The sequence below is a fragment of the Lonchura striata genome, chromosome 3, assembly GCF_050655825.1.
Source record: "Lonchura striata isolate lonStrDom1 chromosome 3, ASM5065582v1, whole genome shotgun sequence".
Lineage (NCBI taxonomy): Eukaryota > Metazoa > Chordata > Aves > Passeriformes > Estrildidae > Lonchura > Lonchura striata.
This window is the reverse complement of record NC_140705.1, coordinates 16,792,865-16,806,641: the sequence shown is the minus strand read 5'-3', so window position 1 is coordinate 16,806,641 and position 13,777 is coordinate 16,792,865. Positions and strand designations below refer to the sequence as shown.

General features: G+C 38.9%; 1 protein-coding gene and 1 long non-coding RNA gene across 5 annotated transcripts in view; one reads left to right on the top strand and one right to left on the bottom strand.

The window, feature by feature from the left end:
* The window catches only part of RNF144A (ring finger protein 144A), a 62,727-nt gene extending 51,626 nt beyond the window's left edge, over window positions 1–11,101 (top strand). For all 4 annotated transcript variants that reach the window (XM_077782415.2, XM_031504447.3, XM_085574551.1 and 1 more), the window contains 3 exons: window positions 1,735–1,882; window positions 3,118–3,207; window positions 6,351–11,101. In XM_077782415.2, the coding sequence (XP_077638541.1) occupies window positions 1,735–1,882; window positions 3,118–3,207; window positions 6,351–6,482 (370 nt within the window). In that variant the 3' untranslated portion in view covers window positions 6,483–11,101. The remainder of the gene's footprint in view (window positions 1–1,734; window positions 1,883–3,117; window positions 3,208–6,350) is intronic.
* LOC110467969 (uncharacterized) lies at window positions 597–1,780 on the bottom strand. Its single transcript, XR_014953586.1, has 2 exons — window positions 1,655–1,780; window positions 597–1,336 (listed from the first exon to the last, which is right to left on the bottom strand). It is a non-coding gene; the product is annotated as an uncharacterized LOC110467969 (long non-coding RNA).
* Window positions 11,102–13,777: the final 2,676 nt, after the last annotated feature.

Below are 13,777 nucleotides of genomic sequence, written 5' to 3'. Positions count from 1 at the left end.
TAAAGCTGTTTCCTTCATTTAGTTGTTCCTGTTCTTTTAAAGCTGTATTCTAAAACTAAACAGCTCTTGGCAGCCTCACTCTTTGCCAGCATTCCCAGCAAAGCACAAAGGAGCTGTTTGAGCTTTTGGCCTTTTGCCCCAGTGAGAAAAATGTGACATCCAGGCAGCTCATCAGCCTCCCTTGAGAGATGATCTTGTTATTGCTGCTCTCCTGGACAATGTGAGAGTTTTTAATATCATGCCAGACAATGATTTTTAAGATACCCTGCCAATCATCACCTCTGCTGCACATTTGCCCTATGATCTTAAGTTCTGTTTCAAGTGGGCTCTGGTGGCAAATTGCAGCCACTGAATAAGAAAGGCCATTATGTATGAGTTCCACTTCATGCCTGGGCTTTTTCAAAAATGGTGTTGCACTCCTAGGTATCATTAAAGCCCTGCCCAGCCTTGAACTTAGTTACTCATACCTTGTCTTCTTTCAAGCTTTGCTGTAACAGATGACTAGCTAGGATGCTGTCATGATGAGTTCCTGATCAAATATACTAATTTTGGCACATGCTTTTGTGTATGCTTGACAAGAACTGCACTTTGCTAAATTTCATGGCAAGGTAACAAACTTTATTTATTTTTGCTTAGTGTTTTGGTTTCTTTTAGATTTTATTCCATGCTTAATTTTTTTACTCCATCAAGTAAAAGTAATTTTTATTTTCATTATTGTGGAGCATAATGTGTCTGTTAGCAGAATTAGGAGTTTCATGTACATTTTATGTATACAAAGCATTTTTTCTAGTACAGTCACCTCTAGTGTTAATAATTAGCGTGTGCCCTTTTGTCCTGCTATTGGGCAAATCAATTGATTGATTGATCAATGATCAGTCCTGCTTTTCACCAAATTGTCCATCAGTCATTCTTCATTCCATCAGTATGTCACACTGGCAGTAGCTGCAGGAATTGTCATTTAAGGTACATTTTAGTTCTTAGTGAGCATAAAACCTGCATAGAAAGCTACACAAGGGAAATAAAAGTTATCCCACTGTTTCAGCATTCCTCTGTGTTGTGCCCATGATATGAAGGAACACCTGCAGGTTTGCACAACCTTGTGCAAGAACAATCAGTGGTGACCCTAACTCATGAGCTGTGACTTGTTAGGAGTCTGTCAACAGAGACAAAGTTTAACTGAAAGAGCAATATGCACCAAAATCTTCTTGTTCTTGATTTGGAGGGAAACTCCTAGGCAGGATCCTCCAGGTGAGCACAGAGAAGTAATATCCCTGATGCCCTAGTCCAAAGGAATGTGATCTAGGGCTTTTGTGCAATCAAGGGATTGTTTCTTTATCTGAGAAAGAAAGGAGAGAAAAGGAAAATAATCTAGATGTATAAAATATTAAGGTGTGAGCTACCTCCTTCTCCTCTGGTACATTACAGGGGAAAACTGTTTAATATCTATTATTATTGCTAGATAACAAAACCAGATGTTTTTTGCATGGTAAATAAAATATCCTAACTTTTATGTAGACACTATAGTCATTAAACATCTTTTCCTAGAGATATGTTTGAAAAGCATTCTACAGGCATAATATCTGAATAATAAAATAATTTGAATTCCTGAATCTCTAGTAATTTATCTTTTTTTAAGCAAAAAAAGCAGGCTTACCTTCTTAGCACAATTCTTAGACATTCTTCTCTAAACTGACATGATCATGCATTTTGCTAATTTCTCACTCTCTCCCACAGTTCAGTTTTCAAAATGGAAGATGATGATGCTCCAATCAAACGCTGTCCAAAGTGTAAAGTTTACATTGAACGAGATGAAGGCTGTGCCCAAATGATGTGTAAGAATTGCAAACATGCCTTTTGCTGGTACTGTCTGGAATCTCTTGATGTGAGTACATGCCATACACTCTTGGCTCTCAGAAGCTTAGTTCATTGCTTTGCCATCCAGCTGTCTCTTTAATCAATTAAATAGCTCACTAGCTTCTGGCCACAACTCATCAGAGCTGGTGCTGAGAATTTGATAGGATTTGTATCCTCTGTTTTACTTATCTGACCTGTGTGAATTTAGCATTTGTTCTGAGTCAGTAAATAATTATTAAAAAGTAAAATTTTATGACGCTAATCTGTCTACAATCTTTACATGGCGCCTAACATAGGGAAGGGTGTTGCTTTTTTTTTCCAGTGCTGACTTTTTGATGTCTTTCTTTAAGGCATTACAGTATGAGACTAGCAATACTCTTAGTCTGAGGATGTTTAACAAACTAGATGTGGTATGGTATGTCACTAGCAGTCTAATTTGTTTACCATTCATTGTATTCCATGGGACAAGAAATATATCTGACATAGGAGAAAGAATACAGTGTTCTCCCAACAGCAGGAATTTATTGGTCTATAAGCTGCTGCTGTCATATGTTTATAATTTTTTTAAATCAGCCTGTTATCATGCTCACAGATCAGAGTATTTGCAATACACAACATCTGTTTCCATGTCATCAGTTTTGCTTTATTATTGTTAACAATAGCAAAGGAAATTAGGTTCCTGAGAGCTACTCCAGCTATTCAAATCTTGTGGTTGTCCCATTTGAATACTTTACTAACAATCCTGAAGTTACAGGCTTCTCACATGCTCTCACAGATAAAAAAGGAGTGTTTCCTTAGAACTAGACTTATTATCTTGTCTGGTTTTTGAGAGGCTGACAGAATTGATAGGAGTCTAATATCTCAAAAATCTGTTTTGTCATTCTGTTCTTCAGCTAGATAAACCAACTTTGGGAAGTCTGCAGCACAAGTACTGATTTTCCTTTGCTCTTGCTATATGTGTGTAAAATACATGCAGTGGTCAGCTTATCTTCTTGTATTTTCTTGCTAAACTTCATGCTAGGGTTTAAATATGCAGCTTTAGACCCTTTGGGAGAAGAATTTGTTATATATCTATAACACGCCAAACAAACCTGTTTTTGAGGATACCTAAGTGGAAACAAAGCACTTTGGAAAGGTTGGACATGGCCATGTCCACTTGGTTTTACTTCCTATGTGATTCCTGGGTTTAAGTTGTCAGAATATAGTGTTTTGTAACTTGAAGAATTTCTGTTTATTGCCTACCTTCTCATTTAATATTTGTAGGATGATTTTCTCCTTATACATTATGACAAAGGACCTTGTCGAAACAAGCTGGGGCACTCCAGGGCATCTGTTATCTGGCACAGGACGCAGGTAAAGCTCAGATCTTTGAAAGCTCTCTCTACAGGTCTACTACTGTCATAGTGCCTCATTTTAAATCCTTAGGATAAATTCTGTGCCAAATTTTTGTAACTCATTTTTGTAGCAGATAAAAAGAGGGCAGTAACTTGGAGTGGAACAATTAGTTCTCCTAGAGGAGTCCCTCCTTGGCAAAATGCCTGAGATAACCAGAAGATGTATGCTTGCAGAGCCAGTTCAGTGCCAGTCTAGATTGTTCTCACTGAATTTGGAGGATGAACTAGGTTGCCACCATCAGTATTACTTACAAGGAAGCTCTTTTTGCAAGGCATTTTTAGCTCTGGATCCAAAACTGGAAAGGAATTAACATGAATACAGACATTATCTTGCTGTGGTCTCTGACTCCTTCCTGTTGGTTGGATAGAAAGTAACCCTGATGGTTTATCAGCAATTTCAAACACAGATTCAAACTGACAATTGCAGAGAGTGTAGGAATATCTCTTTTAGTCTAAATTCAGTGTTGCTAGACTCAGCAAGAGTGCTGGCAATAAAAGAGTTCTCTGCAGCACTTTGATGCATGCAGTGTAAATGCTAATGTGTGACTTGGTCCAATCTACTGCCTTTACAGTCACTTCAGAGATAGGGGGACATCTGTGTATCTGAGTCATCTCTTCCTAAATTTACTGTGTGCCTGGAAAAAGCTACCTTAGCTTGAGAGAGGTACTTTTCTTGAGGTACAGACTTCTTTCCATGTGAGCATAAACCCCAAGTCTATAGAATAATCATCAAGTCTGGATAAATAGCTAAACTGAAATAAAAGGAGAAGGATCTCGCACCTCTCCTTTCACCCTTACCACTGGGTATCTGAGCTGTGGACTGGCTTTTGCTTGGATTAGCCAATGGTATCTCAGGAGGAGTGTGGGTACATTAAGTTTACTTGATAAACCTGTAGTATGTGGTGATTAATCTGATATTTGGAATATTTTCTAAGTAACTGCAGTTTGTGCAAATATGTTTGATGTATGGAATGCTTGATGATCTGGTCATTGTTGAGAAAGAAGGTGATATTCACTACTAGTCAGGATGTAATTCAGCTAAACCCACTGAAACCAAATCAACACTGCAATTGTTTCCTTATATTAACTTTGAGTAGGTTGTTAAGGTTCTTAGATTTATCCAAAGCAAATTGAGGTAAGTCTTTGGTTTGTTGTTTGTGGATTTAAAAAAATATTTGTTTTGGCCAGAGAAAATGGCTTGATGCCTAGTAGGGCAGCAATTTCTTCAGAAGAAAAAGAACCAAGGAACAAGTAAGTAAATACTCAGCGGGCAGTTTTACTTAAAAATAAACAACACCCCCCACCACACACACACACACACAAAACCACATCAAAAAACAAAACCAGCAAAACAAAAAAATTAAAACTCAATGATTTCTTTGATGGCATATTGAAGTTGAAAGGAAAGTATAAATAGATTTTTTTATATTAATTACCAGTAGTCAGTCTAGTCCATTGAATATCCAGCTTCTAGCTTGGCTCTGTCTGACCAGTGCAGTCAGCCTGGGTTGCAAAGAGCAGCATGGCAGTAGTTGCAGCTCATGTTTTTTTAAATATGAGAATTTAACTTTCCTTTCTGGGAAATAAATGCAGAGATTAGTAGAAGTTCCATCAGCTTGTCAGCACCACCACCAAAAAAACCAGAATGAGATGCGAACCGTGCCCACCTGTGAAGCTGACGGAGGCGCTGCTGCAGGGAGGGAGTGAAGCGGCGAGGGCGCGGCAGCGGCGCCCCGCGGCAGCGGCGCCCCGCGGCAGCGGCGCCCCGCGGCAGCGGCGCCCCGCGGCAGCGGCGCCCCGCGGCAGCCGGTCCCGGCGCCCCGCGGCAGCGGCGCCCCGCGGCAGCCGGTCCCGGCGCCCCGCGGCAGCGGCGCCCCGCGGCAGCCGGTCCCGGCGCCCCGCGGCAGCGGCGCCCCGCGGCAGCCGGTCCCGGCCCTTCCGCGGCAGCGGCGCCCCGCGGCAGCCGGTCCCGGCGCGCCCGCGGCGCTGTCGCGCAGCGCCACCTCCCGCGGCCGCCCGCCGTGGCCAGCAAAGTGCTACTGCACCATCCCATCTCTACCGTGGCTAATTCAATATGAGCCAGCTAATTGAAGTGGCGTATCTAGCCCTGACTAGAAGATTCCTTAATGAGTGCTGCGCTCTAATTTCATTTTGCCTTCTGCATTAGCATTCCACTCTTGCCATCATTATTCAGAATTATTCACAGACACTCTCATGTGAATAAATCTAGATTATTCTCTTAAATAATTTGTGGGCATATCATTGCAGCATCACTCTTACAGTTGCCTATGGCAAATGGGAAACTTTCTCAGGGGATGAAGCTCAACTTGAATGTTTTTAAAAATGATTTTCCAAATTTAAGCTCTGTAGAAATTACTGCTTTGTTGCACTGAGCAGTTAAGTAAGTCTATAGTCCCCTGCTCATGCTGGGAAGGAGGTGATCAATAAATGTCAATGAAAAAGATGCACTTAGGAGTTAGATCGTGTGCCCTGAAGCAGCAGCATGAGCTCAGGTCTGACTACAAAAAGTCATTGCATTTGCAAAGTCCTGCTATAGTCCATGGTGTTAGTAATCTGTGATTGAAATTCCCAAGCTTGAGTGCATGCTGGTGGGACATTGTGGGGTTCTTCCCAGATTCTCTGAACACCACCAACGCCTTGACTGATTCTTCTTGAAGCTTTCTCCAGAAAAAAAGGGAGCACCTGAAAGTGGAAGTCTTTTTTGTAGCCTTGATTTCAATATTTAGTATTTAGGTTTGATCAACAAAAGAAGTAGTGATTTGCTTCCTTAGTTGTTTGAGATATAAGAAGATTCAAAAAGGCAAATAGCCATCTGCATCACCTTGTGTGATAAAACAGAATTCTTTGGCACAGTTCTGACAGGAACCATAAGACATGAACATTCATACTACTTTCACTGGCATTTTCTGGTCACAACAGCTGACTGTGGGGAGTCAGTCATACACGTGGTAGTTCTGGCTTTGATAAGGTCAGTGGCATTTGCTGAGGTTTTTTTGATGAATACAGATGATGCAATGATGTAGCAGACACAGAATCTAGGCAATGCTATCCCTGACACAATGCTATCCCTTTCTCTTACAGGTGGTAGGCATTTTTGCAGGATTTGGTCTTCTACTTTTGGTGGCTTCCCCTTTCCTTCTACTTGCTACACCATTTGTTCTGTGCTGCAAGTGCAAATGTAATAAAGGAGATGATGACCCTCTACCAACCTAGACTGAGAGAAGAGTGGACTCATGTCAAGATTGGACAACATGTTTTGATTTTACTGTTGCTGTTATGTTTCCCTCCTGCACTTACATTGCTGTAGCCTTACTTGCCCATTCTGCTTTTCATTGACACAGTCTTGATTCCAGGAACTGTTATTACTACTGTTGTACAGATCACTTGATAACAGACAAGGAGGGTAATATAAGGCAAGTTTGGTGCTAAAGGGAGAGCACAGACCTGGGTAGCTGTCTGAAATTAAGAGATGATACTGCTTTTATTATAAAAATAATGCAAAAGGTTGGTGCTGCCCTGCTGGTGTACTGGGGACTGTACTGAACAGCATCAGCAAACCAAGCTGAAAAAGCCTACAAACTTTTGCATATCTGTTTGCTTCCAAATTTGGTGTCTTACTCCTGCATATCTTTGAGTTGACTATCATTTAAATCTGATAGTCAACTTCATGTGACTTTATTGCACATCTGATTTTGTTAAAGCCATCTCAATGTCCTTTTTAGTGCTTTTTCCAAGTATAACAAAAGTAGTAAGGTGCATACAGGCCATCCTATGCCTTTCTTGAAATTTGGGGAGGATCAGAGGGAAAAAATTGGTCCTGCTGCCTTCCATGAATTTTATAAGAAATTTGTTTGAATAAAAGCTACATTTTAAAATTAATTGATGAAGCTGTAAGGTTGAGTGGTGACATAAACCTGCTATTTCATCAAGTTTCTTTTAAAAATACACTGATATTGCTTACCCCTGGACCACTAGTGTTTTTCTGAATTGTTATTTTTTGTTACTCTTTAGGGTTCTGCTACACTTATAGGGCTATGTAACTTCTAATCCAGGTATCTTAATCTTTTTATAGATACATAGATATATATATATATAAAACCCTATTTAAACCAAATGTGTAAATAGCTGTGCTATTGAATTATTTTGGAAATTGAGAATAGCTTGCTTCTGTCTTTAGGACAATTAATAAAAAATACAGGACTAACTTTACTGTTTAGCAGACTTTTGGGTTATCAATGAGTCTTTCCTTTTAAATACAAAAATACATCATTGTTATCCCTGTAGTTAATATGAAAATGCCTGGAATATTTGTGGAATAGTTTGCATTTAAACTACTTAGCCCATTTTCAGAGATAGTATTGTATGATATGTGGTGTATTGTGCTAATAACAATACTGTGACAAAATAAGTTTTTATTTGAAAGCTAATCACTTGATAGTTTTGCAGAATTCAGTGCTCTGTTTTCAGGGTAGTAAAGTGTGCTGTTCAACATACTACACCATTGAGGTTTCTCTGTAGAAATATTTTCTTGAAAACCATTTTGCTCTATTTTAAAGCCAACAAGAATTTGACTTATAATTTCTTGCCATGAAATGTGAAGCACCTGAAACAATGTGTATGTCTGTAATACGAAGGAAAACATTCTTTTGAATGGCCTGTGGACTGAAGTTTTACCGCATTGTTTTGTTCATAATTTATTTCTGCCATTAGCAATGTCCTGACAGGAATGAATATCTTGAAGCCAGGATAACTTTACACTGAAAATGTCCTAAGATCCTTAAAGGCATCTGCTTCTGGCTGCTCTCACAGGCTGGGAATATGATTTCGTAGCTCAACCATAAAAAAATTACTCTTTATTGGCTTTTGGTTTACACTGTCTATCTGTTTAATAAAAATATTGTAGGGCACAGTTTTGAAAACGCTAATTTATTTTTATAAAACTATTCTCCTCCCTTATCTTCCAAGTTGAGTGCTGTCCAAATTCAAACTGTATCTAACCATAGATTTTAACTCTAGGAGCTGGAGACTGTCTGCAATTTGCTTACTTGGTTTTATTTTAGTGAGTTCAGCCTCTGTAATGTGAATAAAAAGGATAGCTTGTTTCCAGCAAATCTGAATTCATGATATCTTCAGATTGTTTATGGCAATGCACAGTTCAGATCTTTTGTTATCTGAGTACCTTTAGTATCTTGGCTATCTTTGTTATTAAAAATTGCTTCAAAAATCCTTGTAGGGAAATCTGGTAGTGCATTTGATCCCTGTTTGCCAGCTCCAGGGTCTGTGAAGCACTGCTGGGTTCACTGGGCAGGGAGGTGCTTCTCTCCCTCTGGCATCAGCTCAGTCCATTTCCCAGAAGGATCCCAAGCCACGCACCTGAGCTGTCCTGAATCATAACTTCACTGTCCAAAATTAGTGGAAACCTTTCTGCAAAGGACAGCTTCCTGAAGGTTAGCTTGAACTATGTCCTTTCCTTCCTGGCCCTGTACTCCTGTTTAACTGGAGGAAAAAACCTTGGACAATATGATGTAAAGACTTCATGGGTTCTTAATTTTCCAGCTGGGACTCTAAGGGGTGTTGCTGTATTTTGGTTGTGACTGATGACCAACTCTCCTACTGAGATCATAGTAAACAGGAGACATTCACTGGCCTGTGAACAGTATTAGGTGTCCTGGTATGAGGAGGTTTATTTTCTCTGTGCCTTTCTTAGAGAATTTATGTCAAAATACAGCAAAATTTTACTTTTCCAAAGTGCTGTGTGGCTAGTTAATAATCAGTGACAGAATTAATTCATTTCCACATTTAAAAGAAAAAAGAAAGAGAAATAAGTTGTTTGCATATATAGAAATTTTAAAATGATAATTTATAATCGCTACTCATAGGTAACATTATATACAATCAGAAAACTGTGTCAGTATGTCTCTGATCTTAACATACTTGAATTGCTACTGGTGATTTTTATGACACAACTTTAGTTTCACATCCCAGCTGTTGGACTAGGCTATATTTACCAAATACCTACCCAGTCTTTTCAGGTTTGCTAAATATCATTCCATCTGTATTCTCGGGGATTTTTTTGTTTGTTTTTATTGTTGTTAATGTTATTATTATTACTGTTATTATTTTTAATGATGATTTTGTTCCAAAGTAGCAACTTTTGGTGGTGATTTATTAAGTTCAGGATGCTTTTATGTTACAGCTTATGTTGATAGTGTGACATTTAATACTCCAAAACTCAATTGTAAAGACATAGTTTTAAACTCTGACATTTAAACCCCCTGCCATAAGAAAGGGAATGTTTGTTTCTTTGTCTTTTCAAATGAAAATCTGTTACAACAGCTATGGCTTTTTGGATTTGCACCAGAAAAATAAGTATCACAGTGTGATTTCTGCTGCATTTTTATGGTTGTGCCATTATTTAGGGGGTTTATATTCACATCAGAATCAATATTCTGATTTGAAAGCACCCACAAGGATCAAGTCCAGACCTTGAGTGACTCGTCTGTTCATAAATGTTTTTTAATGGAGTTTGTACCAGTACATCATCTGCATGTTCTTCTGGGGTGTCATGTCTGTGTGGAGTCACAGCTCCAGAGCCATTAGTTGGGCTGAAGCCAGTCCTGAGAGAGATCGGGAGCACAGCCCACTTCATCTTCAATGGTGGCAGTGTTGGGTTTTCCCCTGTGACATTGGGCAGTCACTTACTGCCTTTTATCACAGTTTAACCATCTTTTAAATGAATGGACCAGTGTTTACCTCAGGGGGGCTGTGAGGGCAAATTCATTGGTTTTGAAACTTTTCAAAAGTTTGTGATGAACAATTATATATAAAAGATTACTGTAGTTTTATGTTAATATTTCATTTTTATTCATGTTGCTATTCATCCTGAAACCTCCTACTACTGACTTTAGCATGTCAAAAATTTAGAATACTTTCCCACACATACTAAGAAGCATGATCTTTCCTCAGATACTCTGGTGCATAAATTAGGCAAAATCCCAAATAACAGCAGACTGAACCAACTCTCGGTTTACAGCTGAGCTCCTGACATGCAGAAAACAGTCAAAATTAGTGAATAGCTCTCATTTATGGAGCTGGCAGGATATCTCATTTAGGGAGCTGACAGGATAAAATATCCATATATGAGAAAAATGCAAAGTGGTTTTTTTTTTTTTTTTAATTGTTATGGGCAGGAAGATGATAATGAAGTTCTGTGCATTTCATCTCTAGGCCTTTTACTGTACAGGAATAAATTTTTTTCATGCAGGCCATTATCATTCCAGTAAGGTGCAGCATGCATAAACCTTTGTGCAGGTTTGCTTTTCTAAAACCAAAGTTTGTACATTTCATGTACATAATCTAAAAGCCTGAAGAAAACAAGTAAATTACAGTTGTTGATGACAGTGATACTAAGGACATCAAAAAAGCCTGCATCAGCCCTTAATTGCTAACGCACTTGTACTAAGTAAGGCATGCTGTTTGTGTTTAGAGCCCTGTGGTCTTCATTATTGCTTTGATTTGTGTGTATCTTACAAGAATTCCAGGAACATTGGGTACAGGTTCATGGTACATAACTGAACCTTTCTTGATCATTTTATTATGCTGTATTTTAAACTTGTATAGGGATAAGCATGAAGGAGTCATGCATATGTATAAATAATGTATTTGACCAGTGTAAAAATAGTTCTGTTGATGTATTTGAAATGTAAGTGCATTTTGTGCCACTAACACTGTGATGTATAAAGGAGCTGTTGAATGCCTTTTAATGTGGTGTTTTGTACTTTGAATCATATTGGAGAGTTTAATTTGTAATTTCAATAGATATTTTAAATGAATGTGTTTCCTGTGATTCTTCATAGTGACTTTTCCCTGTGCTTCTCTGCCTCTCAGACCTTTGGAGAAAGCACAGCCTGTGGCCTGGAGACCTCCTGCCACAATTCTGTACATAGTTGTGGTTTCTGACTCCCCATTTCCCAGCTTAGCTAAAAGAGGGAATCTGGATATCTCTAGAACTAATTTGATGCACAGCAGGTGAACGTGCTGCCCCAGGGATCACTGAGGTGTGTACATGTTCTTGCCACCATGGGTTTAGGTCTGGTGCAGGTGGCTGCAAGAAGCTTGTACTCCTCTCAGGTTGGTGTGGAAATTTAAAAGTAAAGCCCAATCTCCTGAATAACCGAGCATATTTAGCTCTCTGACAGTGGTATTGAGTTCTCATGTTCTTGACTTCATCAACAAGCATTTTGCATTTCGCCTAACCTGTAATTGAGAATGTAGATTTTCCTTTGGTTCCCACAGTTTATTTCTCACTTGTTAGGATACAATTTGTCTATACCCGTAAAAAAAGCGTAGGCACAATTTCTTCAAGAAAATGGTGTGCATAAAGAATATGTATATATGTGCTTTCTACCTGACAATTTTTAAAAAGGCCATGTAATAGTTGCTACTAACTCATTTCTTCTTTCATTTTCATGGAACATAATGATTTTTCTCCACAAAGGTATGAGCAAGTTAGATATTTTGTTCAATTAATTTGGCAGAAAATAGTGTCTAAAAGCCATAAGGGGTTTTGATCTCTTCTAGGGCAGGTATTGTTAATAATGATCTTTCTGCTTGTGTTGCTTCCAGTTAATGGATGTCTGATGTTGCAGTTTTCTCTTCGAGAGTAGGATTATTTCTCAGTCTTGTGCAATAACTGTGTAGTTTAGTGACCTTTTGCTTTTGGGAAGTACCTCTATTTCTCTACCAGGTTCATCTTCCCTTGCTGTAGAAGGATTTTCTAACCTGTGCCTTTCAGCTGTGTTACTGGGTTTCTGCACAAGAAGTCTGTCATTAGAGAATTGAGCACCGCAGAAATTAAGAGGGGTAACAGTCATCTATCTAAAATTAGAAAATAGGAGTTGAATTCTCAAGTGGCAAACTTACAGCACATGTATGTTCTAGTAAACAGTGTCCAGGATCATTCAGTTGCTGGAGCTGAACCACATCCATAGTAGTAAGTTCTGTTAGGAGGGATCACAGCCCCAGAATAACTCCTGAGGTATATCTGGGCAGTGGACAGAAGAGTTCTGCTCAGAGTAATGTCATTAATTGTCCTGTAAAAACTGAAAGATTGAGACAAGAGAATTGCACAGCACAAAGCCCTTGTGCTAGTTCTGGCATTCTGCTTGTTACAGTGATGCTAATGGAATTAGCACTGTGTACACATACATGCATGGGGGATTGTGCTAGATATTGTAACTACCAGCTTGTGAGCACAGTGCATCCACAGCATCCACAAAGCACCTTTTTTTTGTTGTTGTTTTTTTTTTGTTTGTTTTTTAATTGAAGATCAGCTAGGAAGTTCCTCATAAGAGATTTTGTGCCCTGGGTACTTGACCTGTCAACACTGAATCTGTATCAAGAGTTATTTTATGCAGGATACATTGAAACAAATGAAACTTTATTTGATTTGGGGAATGACAGGTAAGGCTGTTTTGTACCAGGAAGCCTTTGCTACCCAGGTTCTGTGCTCTGGGAACCAAGATTCAGCCTAATAATATCTGACGTCACTCTAGTATGAGGTGTCTTCACATATGTGTGTCTGGCCTCATCTGGTGGTAATTGAGGCAAAGACACATCTCCTGAGTTTTTGCAACATCTCCCTTCCCATTCCCAGGTTTTTACTAAGGTTGTTGTCTAGACAAATTAACTTTTTTTGCCTCTCAAGCTGCTTCTCAGGTGTGTTTTTTTTTTGTTTTTGTTTTTTTTTTCTCATATACTTTGATGACAGAAGTCTAAACTGTCCTTGTCCAGGTATATAACTATTACATGACTAAAACTGAGGACAGCAGCCATAGAATGCCTTATCACAAGGACTGCTTTCAGACACCAGGGCAGGACTCAGTGCTGCAAATCAGAACCAGGTTACTCTGTATTTCCAGATGTCTCTCTATGTGATAACCATAACTTAACATACGTGCCACATACAAAATGTTTAGATGCTGTAAATTGTACAAACCAACTCACATGCAAGCAGTGGAAACACACTTAAAAGACTGGAGTCCTGTTCTTTTGTGGTATGTGACATAGAGAACAATGTCGAGTTGTGTGTGCTATCTGTGAATTTATTTCTATATTCCTTGTTGTTTTTTTGTTGTTGTTGTTGTTGTGTTTGTTTGTTTGGGTTTTTTTTGTTTGGGTTTTAAAGCAAAAAATGCAATTAACACTAAGCCAAATGAAGAGAGTGCTTGGGAGTAAATTGTAGGTGTCCTAACTTGGTGCAGTATTTTAGAATGTCAAATGAGTCTTCTAGTCTGTGTACTCATATATGACTACAGGAAGAAATTCTATTGCATAATTTTGTAGGAAATGCAATAATTTAGCAGGTTCTGTAGGCCTTGACCTCCTCATACCAGTCTAAATTAAAGTTGTTGTCTCAGCCATTCTTGAGATCTCACTGCTGTATGTTATTCTTGAGAACAATTACAAAAGAGCACACATTTTATTTTCCTCTTTGCTCCCTTAAAATG